At 33.6% G+C, this 20,135-nt stretch overlaps 1 protein-coding gene across 3 annotated transcripts; it reads right to left on the minus strand.

Annotated features, from left to right (window-relative positions):
* Positions 1-17,072: 17,072 nt before the first annotated feature.
* On the minus strand, positions 17,073-19,980 carry LOC111910315 (uncharacterized). 3 transcript variants are annotated; one of them, XM_023906141.3, is made up of 4 exons: positions 19,824-19,980; positions 19,433-19,657; positions 17,758-18,062; positions 17,073-17,455 (listed from the first exon to the last, which is right to left on the minus strand). In XM_023906141.3, the coding sequence occupies exons 1-3, from the start codon at positions 19,867-19,869 to the stop codon at positions 17,764-17,766; spliced, it is 570 nt and encodes a 189-aa protein (XP_023761909.1). In that variant the 5' UTR covers positions 19,870-19,980; the 3' UTR covers positions 17,073-17,455; positions 17,758-17,763. The 3 variants fall into 3 exon arrangements, with proteins under 3 accessions (XP_023761909.1, XP_023761908.1, XP_023761907.1); XM_023906140.3 differs by having other exon boundaries at positions 17,073-17,559; XM_023906139.3 differs by lacking the exon at positions 17,073-17,455 and having other exon boundaries at positions 17,619-18,062.
* Between the last annotated feature and the right edge of the window lie 155 nt (positions 19,981-20,135).

Below are 20,135 nucleotides of genomic sequence, written 5' to 3' on the forward strand. Positions count from 1 at the left end.
GATGCATACACTAAATAACTAAAGTAATGATGTCAATTCCATATAAAGAGAACCCTAGGCTAACAGGCATCATGTAATCAGACAATTCTATCATGCAATTCCTGAAGACCCCTAGCCTAGTACTAGCAAGTTGTTCTACCATATCACATAATCAAATTAGTTGTATGGTATTTTGGGGTCTACTTACTGGCTCCGGCTAATCGTACACTCTGCATCCTCCTTTACTTTTTTTTTTGAAAACCATTTCAGAAATCATTTTGAACCCCCCCCCCCCCCCCCCTTGATTTGAGACTGGATTCACACGAATGTTCCTCCAATTCACTCAAACCAAGGCTCTGATACCAACTTGTAATATCCATAAAATTTCCAATAAATTTAAACTTTTCAAAAACAATCCAAATCCATTAATTATTACAAAAAGGTTTTCAATTAGTTTATTATCAGAGTATCCCAGAAACATCAGCATAAAAATGAGGAGCGGTACGATCACGCCTTCACCTTGCCACGATCTCCTGATGAACCTGAAACAATACACTGAAACTGTAAGCCTGAAAACTTAGTGAGTTACCCCCAACATACCCATACACATACAACCATACACATACAGTAACAAAACAGCATACTATGGTTCCAGTCAACCATCAGGTTGGAATACCCTGGCCCTCAACCATCGGGTTGGAATGGCCACCTACTATGAGTCCAATCATCCTACCTGGATGGAATACTCCCGGCCCACAACTGTCGGGTTGGAATGCCCACACTCCTACATCTATTCTAACTACTATGGGTCCAATCATCCATCAGGATGGAATACCCCAAGCCCTCAACCATCGGGTTGGAATGTCCACCTACTATGAGTCCAATCATCTTACCGGGATGGAATACTCCTGTCCCACAACCATCGGGTTGGAATGCCCACACTCCTACATCTATTCTAACTACTATGGGTCCAATCATCCATCAGGATGGAATATCCTAGGCCCTCAACCATCGGGTTGGAATGCCAACATACTACAAGTCCAATCATCCTACCGGATGGAATACTCCCGGCCCACAACCATCGGGTTGGAATGCCTACGCCCCTATACCTACAATAACTACTATGGGTCCAATCATCCTTCTGGATGGAATGCCCCAGGCCCTCAACCATCAGGTTGGAATGCCAACATACTATGAGTCCAATCATCCTACCGATATGGAATACTCCTGGCCCACAACCGTCGGGTTGGAATGCCCACACTCCTACATCTATTCTAACTACTATGGGTCCAATCATCCATCAGGATGGAATACCCCAGGCCATCAACCATCGGGTTGGATTGCCCACATACTATCAATCAGACATGTGCACCAATATCAGATAACCATATAACAGTCTAAACTGACATACTAGGGTCCTATCATCCTCAGGATGGGATACCCCACAACTAGCAAACAATCATGTGCACATATAATAGGTAATATCCTACCAGCATACAGACAGTCAAACCTAACTATAGGTCACGAAGCATAACCGCTTCCACTCTACCAAAATACTGATCTAACCAATCATACCAGCATAACAGCCATCCTATCTACTAGGATACAGAGCAATCAGATCACAGTGTAACTATCTTAAATGCAAATCAAAGGGCCGGCCTTGGTGCCTTAGACCCTTGAGTATAGTGAGGATAACTCACCTTGCACTTTCCGAGCTGGAGAGATAGAATCAAAACTCCTGATCACCGCCACGAACACCACCACCTATTACTCCAATGAAACCATAACCATCAGAACCCAAATTACCAACATACCCTCGAAAGTCAACTGGTCAACTCTTGGTCAAAGTCTCAATCCTGGTCAAAGTCAACCTTCCCGGTTGACCCTACTCGCCGAGTCAACCTAGTGACTCGCCGAGTTCACTTAACTCTAAAACCCACCATACACGACTTGACTCGCCGAGTTCCCAACCGACTCGCCGAGTCACTACGCGACTCAGTGCCTGAAACCCCAGACCAACTCGCTGAGTCATCTCCCAGACTCGCCGAGTTCACTTGGAACTTAATCGAACCAAACCCCGACCCGACTCGCTGAGTCATCTCCCAGACTCGCCGAGTTCATACGGGTATTCCCATAATCGAAAGATACAGATCTACTCCTTTGCTCCAAATAATAGATCTGGGTCCCTAGAGTGCATTAGCAACATAAAGTTGCTACCTTTACGTGCTTTCATGTCCCATAATTCAAAAACCAAACTAGAAAGGAACTTAACTCATGGGGGATGGCTTTTGCATAGCAATTCAAAGGGCTTTCTGCATATTGGATCCAAATAGAACTCAGATATGGAGTTTCAACTCAATCCAGATCTAACTCATGCACCAAAATCTCATCATATTATCCCCAAACAAACCCAAAAACTCCATGAAATATGGATCTAGAAAGGAGAATGCCAAGATAACGATTCATTACCTCCAAAACAACCTCCCACTGAAGAATAATCTGAATCTCCACAAATCTCCTTGATCCAAGCTTCTTGATCTTCAAGATCTCTTCACAAAATCACTTATCTAAGCTCTAAATTGTTTCCAAGGACTCTCACTCACGATTTAGGGTTTCTGGATCTCAAAAGTGTAGTAAGGGGGCGGAGAGGTGAACAATAGATCCTTTAAATAAGGTGCAAACCCTAAATCTTAGGGTTTTCTCTTCCCAACACTAACTCGTCGAGTCCATCCGCCGACTCGGTAAGTCGGGCCACTTAATCACGTGCTCTTTACATGCTCCGACTCGACGATTCATAGCTCCAACTCGCCGAGTCCACCCTCCTAATAACACTTTACACCCCTGAACTCTTGCTTCTGAACTTGGGATGTTGCAGAAAAGAAGCAAACCTCGTTGATAATGTTGAATTCATTCCGCTAACTTTTGATGATTTCTGCAATGACATGAACGACATAAACTAAAGATTTCTATTATTGTTCTAATAAACATGTTTTCCTTTATTTGTTTCTCATGTAATGTATTTCCTACAATAAATGAATTTTATTTATAATAATTATTATGATTATGTTTATTCGATTATTATTTCTTTCATATGTGAAGTTTAATATGAGTCCAACTGGAGCACAACATCAAGAAACGGTTGGAGATCTTTGTATATCAGATAGTGGTAGTACGCATACTATTCTAAAATCAAAGAAATATTTTTCAAAATTAGTACCAACAAATACAGTCATACATACAATATCAGGTCCTGCATACTTGATAGAGGGAACTGGGAAAGACCATTTTATATTACCAAATGGTACAAGCTTTTGTATAGAAAATGCCTTATTTTCTCCAAAGTCTAATAGAAACTTACTAAGTTTCAATGACATATATTTCAAAGGATATGATACAAAAACTGTGACCATTGAAAATAAGAAATATATGTATATTATAGACAAAAACCATGTGCTTGAAAAACTACCAACACTTGATTCTGGTATGCATTATACATATACATATGATTGAATCAAATATGGTAATGAAAGGAAAACATTGTGATCCTGGGACATTCAGTTTATGGCATGATAGGTTGAGGCCACCTAGGATTAACAATGATGCGAAGGATAATTGAAAATACGAATGGGCATCCATTGAAGGACCAAAAGTTCCCTCAATCCAACAGCATAAAACCATGTGCATCTTGTTCCCTTGGAAAGTTAATTATAAAACATTCTCCAATGAAAGTTGAAAGGGAGTCACCTGGATTTCTAGAAAGAAATCAAGGTGATATATATGGACCGATTCACCCACCATCTGGACCATTTAGATACTTTATGGTCTTAATAGATGCATCCAGTAAATGGTCTCATGTTTGCCTATTATCAACTCGTCATATGGCATTTGCAAAATTTCTTGCCCAAATTATTACATTAAGGGCACATTTCCCTGATTATACTATCAAAAGAGTGAGACTTGATAATGCTGGTCAATTTACTTCACAAGCATTTAATAACTATTGTATGTCTGTAGGAATTGTTGTTAAGCATCCAGTAGCTCATGTACATACACAAAATGGTTTAGCTGAATCACTGATTAAAGGCATCCAGCTAGTAGCTAGACCATTGATAATGAGGACCAAACTTCCTGTATCTATTTAGGGTCATGCAATCTTACATGCTGGATCATTGATACGCATGAGACCGAGTTCATATCATGTATATTCTCCACTACAACTTGCTTTTAGTCAAGAGCCAAATATATCCCATTTGAGAATTTTTGGGTGTGCAGTATATGTCCCTATTGCACCACCTTAACGGACAAAAATGGGTCCTCAAATAAGATTAGGAATATTTGTTGGTTATGAGTCAGTATCTATTGTAAGATATCTTGAATCGTTAACAGGTGATGTTTTTACAGCACGCCTAGCAGATTGCCAATTTGATGAGGCAAATTTCCCATCATTAGGAGGAGAAAAGAAGATTCTGGAAAAAGATGTGTCATGGCATGAGCCTTCTTTATCATATCTTGACCCTCGCACAAAGCAATGTGACATGGAAGTTCAAAAGATAATGCATTTCCAAGAAATGGAAAATCAATTGCCTGATACATTTACTGACACAAAAAGGGTGACTAAATCATATATACCAGCTGTCAATGTTCCAGCTCGAATTGAAATTCCACATGGACAATCTGGTGATAAAGTCACTCAAGAGTCTAAAACATGCCTAAAGCGTGGAAGGCCATTTGGTTCTAAGGATAAGAACCCACAAAAAAGAAGAGGATTAGAAACTACACTGGATCATGAGGAAAATGTTCCAGGAGAAACACAAATTATTCAAATTCCCCCAGGAAAGGAGGATGATGCACAAAATTATGGTCAAACAAATAGAATACGTAACCAAAATGAAACTGGCAATATAAGTACAATATTTTCTTATTCAGTTGCATGTGATATTATTAATGATGATCCTGAACCACAATCTGTCATTGAATGTCAAAGAAGAAATGATTGGGCTAAATGGAAGGAAGCTATGGAAGTTGAGTTAAATTCTCTTAACAAAAGAAACGTTTTTAGGACCATTATCCTCACACCTGGAGTTGTGAAACCATTAGGGTATAGATGGATCTTCGTACGAAAAAGAAATGAGGAAGACGAAATTGTAAGATACAAGACTAGACTTGTTGCTCAAGGTTTCTCTCAAAGACCTGGATTTGATTATGAGGAAACTTATTCACCGGTAATGGATGCAACCACTTTTAGATATTTAATTAGCTTGGAAGTCTCTAAAAATTTAGAGATGCGTCTTATGGGTGTTATTACAGCTTACTTGTATGGATCACTTGATAGTGATATCTATATGAAAATCCCTGAAGGATTTAAAATGCTCGAAACATTAAGTGCAAAACCCAAATAAATGTATTCAATAAAATTACAAAGATCTTTGTATGGGTTAAAGCAATCTGGACGCATGTGGTACAATCGTTTGAGCGATTATTTGACAAGTAAAGGTTATAATAATAACATTATTTTTCCATGTGTATTTATTAAGAGAACAACATCTGGGTATGTGATCATAGCAGTCTATGTTGATGATCTAAACATCATTGGAACGAATAAAGAAATCCTTGAAGTGATTGAACTTTTAAAGAAAGAGTTTGAAATGAAAGATCTTGGAAAAACCAAATATTGTCTTGGTTTACAGATTGAGCATATGCCTACCGAAATACTTGTACATCAATCAAATTACACAGAAAGAGTCTTGAGACGTTTCAATATGGACAATGCTAATCCTTTAAGCACTCCAATGGTTGTTAGATCATTAAATATTGATAAGGATCCATTTCGTCCATGCGAAGAAAATGAAGAATTCGTTGGTCCAGAAGTACCATACCTCAATGCAATTGGAGCTCTTATGTATCTTACCAATTGTACTAGACCTGACATTTCTTTTGTTGTAAACTTGCTAGCAAGATTTAGTTCAGCCCCAACAAAAAGACACTGGAATGGAATCAAACATATTTTTCAATACCTTCGAGGAACTAGTGATTTAGGATTATTTTATCCTAACAATTCAAAACAAGGCTTGATTGGTTATGCAGATGCAGGTTATTTGTCTGATCCTCATAAAGCTAGATCCCAAATTGGATACGTATTCATGAATGGAGGTGTTGTAATTTTCTGGCGTTCTCAAAAGCAAACACTTTTTGCCACATCCTCAAATCATGCTTAAGTAAATGTACTAAATGAAGCTAGTATAGAATGTACATGGTTGAGATCGATGACACAACTAGTTTTAACTTCATGTGGACTTGAAAAAGATATATGTCCAACTTTAATATATGAAGATAACTCAACATGTATCACTCAAATGAAAGAAGGGTATATCAAGAGCGACAGGACAAAACATATATATCCAAAGCTTTTTTAGTATACCCAAGAGCTTATAAAGAACCAACAAGTTGAAATCAAATATGTTCAATCCAGCAACAATGCAGCATACCTTTTTACGAAGGCACTTCCTACTGCAACCTTTACGAAATATGTACATGGTATCGGAATGCGGCCTGTGCATAGAATATAATGTAACATATGTCTAAATAAGGGGGAGTCAACTATACACTGCACTCTTTTTCCCTTCGCTAAAGTTTTTTCCCATTGGGTTTTCTTTAGCAAGGTTTTTAATGAGGCAGCACTTCAAAATTGATCTTTAATATGAAATGATGTCATCCAAGGGAAAGTGTTGTAAATAATTGGTGGATGACACAATAATTGGTGCATGGTAAAACATTTCTTACTAGTCACCATTAAATGTAAATAGTAACATTTTTGTAGTATATAATTTCACAAGATATAAAATATCTCATATCTTTTCTAAACCTTCTTCTCCATCAGAGTTTTTTATCTATGTTGTTAGTTTAGTTTGTTTTAAATTATCTTAATCACGTTGAATTTATAATATATATATATATATATATATATATATATATATATATATATATATATATATATATATATATGGTGAGGTTCAATAGAGAACCATAATTAACCAAGGAACCCATCTTTTTTTCAATTTTTAGAACTTATTTTTTATCAAAAGAAAAACTAAAAATACAGAAATTCATAATTTTTTATTCTTTTTCCAATGATATCAAATTCGATTTTTTTTTACGTCAAATTCACAATGTAAATCTTTGAAAATTCACAACGTTAATCCAGATTCACACGGTGAATCCGAAAAATATTTTTCACATTCACAATGTTAATATATGAATTTAGATATTTTTAGATTTTTTTCGATAAAGAATAAGCTTTAGAAATTGAAAAAAAAAATGGTTCCTTGAAGAACCAATAATTATGGTTATATATATATATATATATATATATATATATATATATATATATATATATATATATATATATATATATGATTTCATATTTATTTCATTCTACATCTCGGTAGACGAATTGCTTTGGTTGTTTACCTCTCCATAATCATCATCGACAACACCATCATCTACATAAGGCTAGCAAATTAATTTCGTGTATTGACTTTCTTTTTATGGCTATTACCGTGTTTAATTGAATGTATGTATGTATGTGTGTTTCAAGTGATTTTGTTTTACTGAGTTTCTTTCGATTGCGAATCAAATGATTATTGAATTTGCAAAGTGTATTTTTTTTTCTTTTTCTTATTTGGGGGTTAAAACTTTTCAAACTTTCTTATTTGCGTAAAATTACCAATCATCCAAAATTTTACTGGTGAAAATGTGTGGTTTATAGCTACTATTTTTCTTTTTTCTTTTTGGTCATGGTCCACACATTGCAATTCAGAAATTATCACTTCAACATAACTTTTCAAGTTGAGAAATTATAAAAGAGATTGATATTAGACATGATATTTGTTTATAACTGTGGTATAATAAGATATCAAGATATCAGAAATGCTGCCTGCCACGAGTGGGCAGGGGCATTTCTGTCAACTTTGACACAATAACACATTAATCCTTTTTTTGTCTCTTTTTGCTTACTGATATGCTTGGTTTCAGATTCCATTGTGAAATTTTGGTGTTTTTTGGTTGTATGGCTATAGCTTGTATTTTTTTTGTCTGTTTGCATCCAAACGTTAATATTTTACATGCAACTTATGCGTTTAGTCACCGATTTACCCATTTTTATTGTTATAAACAGATTCATATTAGACATGTTAATTGTTTCAACATGGTCCACACATAGCAATTGAGAAATTATCACTTCAACATAACTTTTGCAGTTGAGAATTTATAAAATGATTGATATTAGACATGCTATCCATTTCAACATAACTTTAGAAATGTTTACTACCAACAGTGCAGGGGCAATTCTGTCAACTTTTACACAATAACACCTTAATCCTTTTTTGTTGTCTCTTTTCGCTGACTTTTGTTGATTGATATGCTTCGTTTCAGATTCCTTTGTGAAATTTTGGTGTTTTTTTTGGCTTTTAGTGCAAGTTTATGGTTTTTGCTGGTTTCAAAAATGTTTCCTGCCACTTTTTTTTTGTCCCTCTATTTATTAGCAAACCTCTAACAACTCTATTTAGGAATTACCCTTTTACCCCTTTAAGTACTTAACTATCTAATTCCTATCATTATGCGAGTCGATAGTCTCACCAAAGATGAAGTCAAGAGTCATTTTCAAGTGAGTTAACTATCTAATTCTATACACTTTCTGCAATTTTTATATATTTTACAAAATGCTAAATGGGTTTTCTTTGATTATTAATTTTAGAAATATCAGCTTCATACATGAAGACTTCTATCCTCAAATTTATCTATTGTTCCGTTATCGATAGGGTGAATACACACCTCCTTTGTATTGATATAGATGAACAATACAATTTCTATCAATGTTTGGGTCTTTTGTTGTTTCTTGCGAGACAATAGAGCATTCAATTTCAAATTTGTATGCAGTGGCAGTTAATAAAGAACACACTCTCATTGTTTTTTTTTTATAAAAAATTGACTTACGGTGCTCACACTCTTGGAGTCATTTGGACTTCCAAGTATTGTTATATTTTTTTGGCATACTAGTAAAGGTGATTCAGTGAGATGATTCATAATTCATTTTCATTCATTCTAATTGATCGTTTATGGACAATGTGATGTATTCGTGATTCATTTAAAATACGTGAAGTTTGAATTATTCTAAATTATGATATGTAAATTCTATTTATGTTTTGATATTTAATTTTTTTAATCAACCCATGTAGTACACGAGTCTCACACCTATTTAGTAATAACGTAGATAACTATATAAAATGGTGTATCAAATCTACATAGGAAATCAAAGTACACCTCCCATGGGCCATGGCCATGGAATTATGTTCATGCCTTTAAAAAAATTATTAAGTTTTTAATATATTTAACTTCATGGTAATGGGGTTGACTTGACTCTCTTTTTGCATGGGCAATAGCCTTGTAATTTTTTTTGGTTTTTTTCTTGGGTGGTACCATACCCTATATAAAAATGTAGTAAAATATATTATTATTAATTATTAGTTTGAATAATAACATTAATTAATTATATTTTCTTAACAAAATAAAACAACCATATCAAGATATCTACATCAACTTTATATAATAATAACTAGAAAAGATTCTCCGGCGTTGCCGGAGTTGGAAGGTACTGCTTTGTAAAGTAAAGTAGCATATTGAATTGCATTGAGATAATCTAGTAAATGAAGAAAAACAATGTCATCTAATTACATAAGTAAAGAAATCTAAATCATTATTTCTTGCAATAAATGAGGAAAATAAAGAAATGGTCTCACAAATTGAACTTTATTGTCATGTATGGCAGGGGTCAGAAAACCAATCTGAAAAATATATACCGTTGTTTTTTGTCCGTTAATGTGAGGGTAATTTGGTCTTTTCAGGTAGTAGAGACTGAATTTGTCACCATGGGTAAACCATATGGACCATTTATGTAATTTTGGCGGTGGTGGTGGTGGTGATGGAAAATGGTGGGTGGGTTTATGATATTGGGTGAGTATTTTCTAATAAATAAAACATTAATTTAAAACCAAAAAGAGAATGTTAAATCTGGTAAACCACAGGGACCAATCGTGTAATTTTGTCTAACAATAATAATAATAATAATACCTCCGCCCCAAATTGATAGTCCACTTTTGAATTTTGAAGTCTTTTTTCTTCAACTTTGACCTTAAATATTTTTATTTTTGATAGATAATACTTGATGCAAAATATATGAATGAATTGAATTTTAAATGTTTTTTCATTGTTATAAGTTTTATCAAGTAATATATAACACAAATAAAAATATTTAAGGTCAAAGTTAAAGAAAAAAGAATTAAAAAGTCAAAAGTAGACTATCAATTTGGGACGGAGGGAGTAATAATGAGAGACCATTTCTGCCAAGAGACTAAATACTAATAATATATAATAAAAGATGAGAGTTATGAAAAATTCAAACCAAAGTGAAAGGGTTGATTGTGAACAAAAGCATAAAGGTGAAGGGTCAATGTTGTAAGTTGGACGACCAAAATTGACAAAAAAGGTGTCACTTTAATGTTAAAATCTTTCATAACTTTAATTTACGTGTGTATGTGTGTGTGTGTGTGTGTGTATATATATATATATATATAGAGAGAGAGAGAGAGGTTGGTTCAAATGTTTTTCACATCTATTGTGTGCTAGAATGCACCAATAGGAATTTAGTATTAATTATATGTATATTAAATGTTATCCATACTTATAACTCATTTTTATGGAAACTAATTAAATTCGTCATTAATTTCAACAATAATATTCTTTCAGAATGAATTAATATCCAGCAGAATGAGAGTATATTCTATTAGAATACACTCTCGTTTTTCATATTCCATGCAACTTTATTGTAGTTTAAGGTAGTGAGTCCTGAAACAAAATACGAACTCATATATAAACACATAGATGCGAATTCATTCTAAAAGAATGTTATTGTTGAGATTAATGACGGATTTAATTAGTTTCCATAAAAAAAATTATAATTATGGATATCATTTAATATACATATAATTATTGAAATCATTTAATATCTATATTTATTTATTTAAATAATTATTTAATTTATTAAATTCCTATTTGTGCATTCTAGTATACAATAAATGTAAGAAACAAAATAATTTATTATATATATATATATATATATATATATATATATATATATATATAATTTATTAATTTACATCATATTTAAGTATTTAATATGTTGGTAGTTGGAATGGTTGTTAAATGGACAAGTTGATGGAGTTAAGAAAAGATTTAAGAATGAATGATATTTTTTTTTAATAATGGTTTTCATAATATTTCTGAGTTCTGATACTAAATTATTTATAACGTTATAACTTTTTTAATTGTAATGTTAACGGGTGTCGAATCCATCAAACAGATAAATCGTATTTGCACTTATATGATTTAAAAATAATAGTAATAGTGGCAAACATGGTCGATCCTCGGGGACTCGGTTTTAATCCATAAGCACATCAAAATAGTCATGTTTTTATTCCTATTGCATAAAAAGTAAATACGGGGGAGGATTTTGAAAACGAATAAAACTATATTGAAATATGGTAAAATAAATACTAGAAACAAAAATAAAAACGATCCGGTTCCGAGTTCTATTTTCCTAATGATGCAAGCTAATAATGATTGATGTCAGGTTGAATTCTAATCTAAGTTGGTACTTGGAAACATTAACAAGCTCTAACACTTCTCATTCACCAAATTGTTTAACTAAAAAAACTCTTTGAATTAAATCTAACCCTTCTGATTTAATCTAAACAAGTTATTAGATAGAAATCAAAAGGTTGCATTAAGTTTTGTGTGAATGTTCCCAACAACATCCAATACTCCTCACAAGTTCGGGAGCGTAAGAATGTGTGAATATGATTTACACTAGATTTATTCAAAAGAATTCAATTTAGCGCCTGTTACTTACTCTCTTTCACAAACAATTATGGATTTTGCAAAATAGATAACTTGAATGATCAAACTCTAATTTAAATGGCCAACAAGAATTACAATTAAAATCAAACATTCGATTAAAACGAAGTCAAATTCACTAGATAGAATACAAATTCAACATCAAATCATATGATCAACTACATAAAAATTAAAAAGGGAGTTCAAACTACAAAACCGGATGCGTTAACTAAAATATGATAAATATATACTAAAAAGTACTAACTAGTTGATGACTGAATTAGTACCAAAAGACTGATTTAGACGTGTGATCATGGATTGTTACGTGCAATGATTTTTATACAATTCCTAGTTTGGCCGCGGCTGTCAACAAGCTCTGACAACCCGTTTCGCCAGACACTCGATTAAAACAAGCTCTTTAACCAAGCTGCAAACTTATTTAACTAAAATGGGTGCTTCAATTAGAACTGACTCACTACAAAATTATCAAACGAGCAATTTGTAATTAGGTGAGAGCCGCATTAAAACACAAACGAAACACCAAACACAATGAACCCTCACGTAAGTTCGGAGAATTTACATTGTACCAACATGATTTCATAACACAAGTGTATTATTTGCTACTTAGACCAATTAAAAGAACAATTATAGATTCAATTAATTGATTAGCAATTCATCATTATAACCCTAATCGGGTTGCTCAAGCCCAACTAAAATTGTAACAACGAAATTAATGAAATCAAAAATCATATGGATAGGAGCATATTAAATTTAAATAACAACGATCTAAAACAAGTCTAAATAATTAAACTAATTCAAACATCAAACCCGATGGTTTAGCCTTTAAGACGGTTAAACCCCAGAAACTACAATTCAGTCAAAGAAAAAATAAACTTACAAACGAAATTAAGATTGTTTTGATCCTAAGAACCCTAAAATAAAAATGCTTGCTATTCTCCTCTTCTTCCTGTCGTGCGTGAGATATATCTCCACCCCTTTTTCTTTCTTTTCCTTTTTAATGTCCCTAAAATTGCCGGCAGTTCGTTTTTGTTAATTGCGCTTCAGTTTTTTTCTTGGCAAAATCACCTAAAAAATGGGCTTCCAACATGGACACTTTTCATAGCTTAAATAAACTAACGATTGGGCTCTCAAATTATTAACGAAATTGGGCTGCTGAAGCATTTCAACTTGGGCTGGAATTAAATCAAGTGGGTTTCCACATTAATGTTTGCTGGACAGATTTTCCTTCCGCTGGTCACGAGGCCCAAAAGTGTATTAATTAATGTCAAAATCCGATCTCCACCGATCATATTAAAGATCTGCGAGTTATGAAGACACCGGTAAAATTTCGGCTCGATCAGACTTCGTTTACCCCTCGATCCAATCACTTTACGAAGGCCGCGCATTGCTGCCAAATTTCCAAAAAATCTTTAAATCGTTTCGTTTTATTGCTTTATCGTGGATGTTGTCACGGGACTTCAATTGTGATTGCAAGGCCTTCCATGTGACTTGTATCGGTGCTCAAAAATATCATTACCCGCTTCATAAATCTGCACAAATTAAGCTTAAACGAGTAAAATTGTCCCAAACTAACGATGCAATGAAACATATGAAATACATACTAAATATACACAATATATCGTGAACATAATTAACAAAATGTACTAAAATGATACGTAAAAATGAACCTAACAAATGTCCATAAAACCAACCAGGTGCAAAAAAAATTACTTAACCAAACAAAACAACCAAGAAGACTTGATTTCACAAATAAGAATTCAACACACCAAGAATTAAACTAGATGTTAAATAAGCAAGTTTTCTAAGTAACAAATTAAATAAATTTATCTATTAGTACATGTCAAATTAGGATGACTCTAAACTAGAGATGATCATTGGTTCGGACCCGGATTAAGAACCAAAAAATCGGAAACTGGTTTTGTGGGAAATGGAGAACCACAAACCTAACCTAATACCCTGATTTTGGATCTAGCTTGAAGCGGATAGAGAACTAAAGAATTGGGAACCAAACTGAATACCCCTACCTGGTACTGGTTCGATCGGTTCTATCGGGTTAAATACTCATCCCTACCCTAAGCAATTTTGTCAACGAGTGTGGCCAAGGGGTGAAACGATCTATAATTAACATGTATTAATTTGAATCAAATGAATTCCCTTAAATATCGATTAGTCATTTCAAATCATGAAATTTTTCTAAATATTTTCTATGGAAAATAAAGATAATCAATAAAGAGCTTAAGGCTCCGTTTAGTTACGGAAAAAATGAGATATTTTTCAAAAAAATCTAAGAAAAATAAGAATTTTTAAAACTTGTTTTGTTAACATTTTTTATTAATTTCAAGAAAATGAAAAAATTGTCATTTTCTTAAGTTAAAAAAAACTTGGAAAATTTTGAAAACCCAATAAATACTGTTTTGGGAAATCTCCGATAAAGTCCCAATATTTCGGGTTAATTTACAAATTAATCATAACATTTATTTTTTGAACAGGAAAATCCCGATTATCTAATTTTATATGATAATCTGTCATTTTTTAACAGAAAAAAATAAATATTGTTTCGTTAATTTTGGCAAAATATAAAATAATCGAGATTTTTTTTGTTCAAAAAATAAAATTTGGGATTAAACCATAAACTAACCCAAAATATTGAAATTTTATCAGAGATTTCCCTATTGTTTTCCACAATTTTCCAATTACAATTTTTTTTTCTAAAACACACACATACTCATCCTCACCCTACTTCTTCACTCAACCACACCCCCACGACAACCAATCCACACCACCCCTTAACCCGCCCCATCTCTCATTCCCATCTCCACCACCATGCCCACACATTCACCCACCCCTATCTACATGCACATATCCTCTACCCCTAGCCCCACCCATCCCACTCACGTTATCCCTACCCCCATCCCACATTACACCTGACCCATCTATAACCTATAAGATCGAATACATGGCTATACGATCGTAGTTGGAATCGTAAAATCAGGATGTAATCCAATCTTGAATCTCCTTCTCCTTAACTTTCATTATTTCTGCTCCATTATTTTCTCATTTTGTCAAACATGTAAAGGCTTAACACTTAGAAAGGTAATCCATCTCCTTTCAACTACTCAAGAAAATGGAAGAAACTTGAAACTGAAGCTCAAAATTCGAACTACAACTTAAAATAAATCATGGACAACATGTTGGCATAAAAATGTTATTCCATTGTTGTGTGTTTGATTTACTTTATCTTGGAACATACATATGAATAAACGTGTTTAATTCTTTCGCTTTTTTAGATTGAAATCAACGACTGATAAGTACTCATATAGTTGAATGACTTGAATTGGTTATAATAAACTGTTTGGCACTTTTGGTTCTCAAATTGGACCACATTCAAAACAATGCGAGATATATCATTGCTCTATGCGAAAGATAGGTCAAAATATAAAGTACTGATGTTTTCTATAATCTTTGGTTGACACATGTACTACTTTTTAACTCTTTATTAAGTACTTGTACACGTTTTAAGCTTTTATAGCAAACTCTTTAAGGCCAGTTAACATGAACATCAAGGGTGATGTTGAGGTGGACATTTGTCACAACATGAACACCCTCTTAGGCGTGATGTTGAGGTAACGTAGTGCCACGTAAACCCTCTCACACCCGACCATGGCAGATCATCTCTTTTTTGTTCTTTGTTCTTTCTTTTTCACACCCTTCTTCTCTTGTGACAAAACTCATTAGCAGTGGTGTTTATATGGTGATGAGGTGGTCACCTTCATCCGTGTGACCTCACCCATTAACCTAAGCTCTCCCTCCCTCCCTCTCTAAATGAGCATAAATTCCATAGTTTAATATTTGATTTCGAAATTAAACCCCTTTTTTTATTCGCTTTTTGTCATATTTTAGATTTTTTTTTCCATATAGTGCAGATCATGTCTCGATTCGTCAAGGATCACATTCTTTTAACATGCACATATAACATTGATATATCTAATTAAACAATATATATTAACATTTTATTTTGTATAATTTTTTTTTTTGTGAAGAGAGCTTTCGAATTCCATGTCAGCTTTCGAGCACCGACTAACCTCCCATTACAAACATTGGACTATGTCTCATGCTCTGGAGTCACTGCGGACGAACCTCCATGATCATATTAGTTGAATAGTGTCAGGATTTGAACATTGATCAATAGGTTATCCACCATATATTCCACATATCTTACCAAGTCACACAACCCAATTGGTTTTGTAGTTTTGTATAGATTTTATAAGGCATGTATACTGATAAATCATGAATACATAGTGATTGGTAGAAATCGAACTTTGATGCCAATTTGGTGGGAAAAAGGCAAGCCACTTTTGCATATTAATGATGTAGATCTATTTTTTGAGGTTCAATAAATTAATTTATACTATATTATCAAAAAGTTGTACTTTTTATATGATTTGTGAATCATTTTTAAATAAAAAGTAAAATAATATAAATTCATTGGACCATTCTTGAGTACATGTATAACAAATTAACAAGTATAAATTCATTGGACCAGCCCACTCTAGCTGCATAGAAAAAGCTTTTAAATGATGTTCATTCAAATTTAAATTTTAAATATAGGATTCGTACTAGACATGAATCAAAAAAGGATTGATCTAGTACTGGTCTTGAAAAAAGACTTAGACCGAACCGGTTTAAACAAGAGCGGCCCTAAAAAAGATACACAAAACAAACCAGGCTAAGACCGGTTCGAAGAAAACCGTTCCGTTCCGAGAGCAGTAACCGACCCGCAACCAATTTCAAAAAAGTCTCGTCGCCAAAGTTTATATACATATCATTTTTGTGTTAATTACACGTTTTATAATCACATTACCCAACTTTTTCCCTTCTTTTATTAAACTTCAATGTATCATTTTTGGTAAATCTTAATGTATTTAATCACACATTTGTTAACAGAAAAACTATATAATAATAATAATAATAATAATAATAATAATTCAAATCGGACCGAAAAGGCATAGACGACCGGAAGACTGGTCCGAAAAAAATAAAAAAAATAAAATAGACCTGCTCCAGACCATCCAGGACTAATAAAAAAAAGATCGGACCTTTTCAAGACCGGTCCAAGACTGCTAATATGCATCTCTAATTCGCACTGCAATTGATATTTTGAGCTAAATCCTTTTGATTTGGCCCATATGAAATACACCATGAGTGATGAGACCAACTCGTTTAAAAAACAAATCAATCGTAATCCCCATCTCTACACCAAATCATTATAACATCTTAAAAGTTAAAATTAATATTAATGATGACACTAGGGCCATTCGATGAAAATTTGCAGGCTTTCAATAAATCATAGTATTTTACAATATGCACTGTATCGTAAGCTTAGTGTACACTGTATGTACACAATTCATGGCATGTCGCGAATGTCAACAGCTGTTATGTCAACTGAATTGATCCCCAGCAATGTGTGACTGATATGCCCCTATTACATGTATAAGCATACACAAATGGCCTGTTTCCAAATCAAATACACTGATTCGCATGTTTATGGGTAAAATCATGAACTCCTAGGCCCCTTTTTAACATTTTTATCTCATACGAAAGAGGTCATTACAACTGTTGATAATGATACATACATATTAGTGGTAGAAATTTTGCCTCACTTATCTAAACCCTTGTATTAAAAAGGATATTTTATTGAAATAATATAGTTTTTGTAATCATGTTTAGCAAACACTAATCGATATTCAGTAGGAGCAAATATGATCCAAAAAATAAAACTAAATGTACAGCTTGTTAGAAACAAGAACAAACCTGCGGTTACAGAGATGGGACGGATTTTGCTCGGATGAATTGTTTAAGAATGGCTTTTTCTTCATCGATTCTCTTTTTCTCCTCCGGATCTTTTGTTTTCACTTTCCTTTTCTCCTCTAAAATCCATTTGAAAAGCTCAAGCTGCTGATTTAATGGTATAGGTTCACGTGGTTTCACTAGTTCCATGACAGCTGGCGATGGATCGCTAACTGAAGAAGTTGAAACCAAAGATGTGGGAGTAGAAGTGACAGCTGTCACCTCTTCCGCTATGATCTCCTTCTTCTTTGTTCTCATGAAAAGGTAAGCTACAAAAAATTAAGATAAAACAGACAACTGAATTGAAAAATGGTGAATAATATTAAGGTGATAGTGTTTGATTTCAATATATTGGCGTCTTTTTATGGTAGATATAATTAAATGATGAGAGATGTTGATAATTATGTGTGATGTACAATAACATAAACAACTGATAAAGAATGGTGTTTCTTGCATTTGATCCTTTTAAATTTTAAGTTGAAAAAAAATTAAAAACCATAAGTAAATTGCTATTGAAGTTTGTTTTAAGTGAAAAGAACTTATCTATACTGTATACATTGCTATTGAATGTCAACCAAATTACTTTTGAAGTAGAATGTTATTTTTTGCATTTAACCCTTTTTATTTTGTGAATGTAGAATGATATTTTTTGTAGTTAACCCGTTTAAATTTGGGCTAAATGAAGGAAATTGAAACATACATCTATTTTTTTGTTTGTTATAATATAATAAATAACTTTAGGTACACTTGTCACCTTCCTGTGTTCCCAACTATCTGATTTTCCCACTCATCCCTAAATGCCTCCAATTTAGGGAAGCTGAAACACCCTCTCATTTCTAAATATCTTTTCCAAAATTATCTTTAACAGCTATACAAATTTCAAAATATCCATGTTGATGTGATGATTTTAAATATCCAGATTGATTTGCTAAGTTTAAAATAAATGTTTATCTTTTCCAAAAGTGTCTTTGGAAATTATGTTTATGACTTTCTTTTTGTTATTTTGAACAATATTTCAGTTGGATCCTAATGGAAAATATGGTTTTCAAAATCCTTAATGTTTACTCCTTCCTATTTAATATTTCTTTTAATCAACCCATGTGATACACAGGTATCTAATCTATAGTATATTATAAAGGTGTATGTATTTCTTACAGAAAAGAAAGTTGATTTTTTGTTTGTTGAACATTTTTGTACTTTTAAATGTTCACCAAATGACCAAATCCAATTGGGAAGCACTTATTTCGTTGGTCTTTAGCAAATAAACTAAATCCAAATCTCATTCCAATCCTAAAAGCCTGAAATTTGATACTGGATACAGCCTACAATTTTTCACAATGACACCATGATTGAATTATTGAAAGCACTGTGACTACTACTTCAAATAAGAATGGCTATAACCCACATTCTAAGTAATGCTTAAAGCTACAGAGATCAGATCTAGCCAAACAAAACACATTTCAGAAGGCACTAATCAACCTAATTCGTTGTCAGAGAGTTATGGTGACACAGATTCAAATCGATAAAACCTAGGCTTGTCTTCTTTTCATTTAAGCAGAACACAGTTATAAAACAGCATTTATCAAGAATCCTAGCAACCTAAAATTGTTACGTAAGCGATATATATCTATATAGATACCTCCGATGGAAAAATTGACGGCGAGTAGAAGAGGCCAAAGGAACTTGTAACGGCGTGCAAATGACTCCTTTGGTGGCGGCGGCGGAACACGCGAAGAGGAGGTCGCAGTAGTAGATTGACTAACCATTGCCGGTGCCGACGAGGATGACACCGGCGATGGTGACGGTGACGGTGACTGCAGCGGAGAAGGAAGTGATTGTTGTTGTAGATGTTTCTTACGTTGAGCTGTTTCACATAGTATGCTAAATCATCACAATCCAATCGACTAATACAAATCGAAATTTACAACTATTTCTCAGAACTTTTTAAAGTACTGATTACACTAACGAAAATCAAAGATAACATTCACCGAAATTTGCTTGGAAATTTTGAATATTGATGATAGCGATACCTTTCTTAGGCTTGTGAACGTAGAGCTTGGGAGTTTCGTTACTCATTTTGTGCTTTTCTTCAGTGGCTTCGTCTCGTCACTGTCGCCAGTTGCCCTCTCTTCAAACCAGATGCCAAAGGAAGGACGCCGTAATGAAACTGGACTGAAAGACGTGAAATCGGTAACTGGGCTAGGCCTGCTACGCATATGGTAACAACCTTTGGGCCCAAACACTATCCACATACATTGACCACGACAACCCAATCAATAGTTAAATCTGTTAACATAGTTTCGTTAACCAAATCACATATTAATCCAATCTTTCATTTATAC

This window comes from Lactuca sativa, chromosome 5, assembly GCF_002870075.4.
Source record: "Lactuca sativa cultivar Salinas chromosome 5, Lsat_Salinas_v11, whole genome shotgun sequence".
Classification (NCBI taxonomy): domain Eukaryota; kingdom Viridiplantae; phylum Streptophyta; class Magnoliopsida; order Asterales; family Asteraceae; genus Lactuca; species Lactuca sativa.

What these genes read in the sequence shown, in the direction of transcription:
- LOC111910315 (XM_023906141.3), bottom strand. Translation starts at nt 19,869, where the DNA reads ATGAGTAACGAAACTCCCAAGCTCTACGTTCACAAGCCTAAGAAAG. An exon ending in CGTTCACAAGCCTAAGAAAG is followed by an intron (nt 19,658 to 19,823) that starts GTATCGCTATCA and finishes TATGTGAAACAG; the next exon opens with CTCAACGTAAGAAACATCTA. An exon ending in CGTCAATTTTTCCATCGGAG is followed by an intron (nt 18,063 to 19,432) that starts GTATCTATATAG and finishes AATTTTTTGTAG; the next exon opens with CTTACCTTTTCATGAGAACA.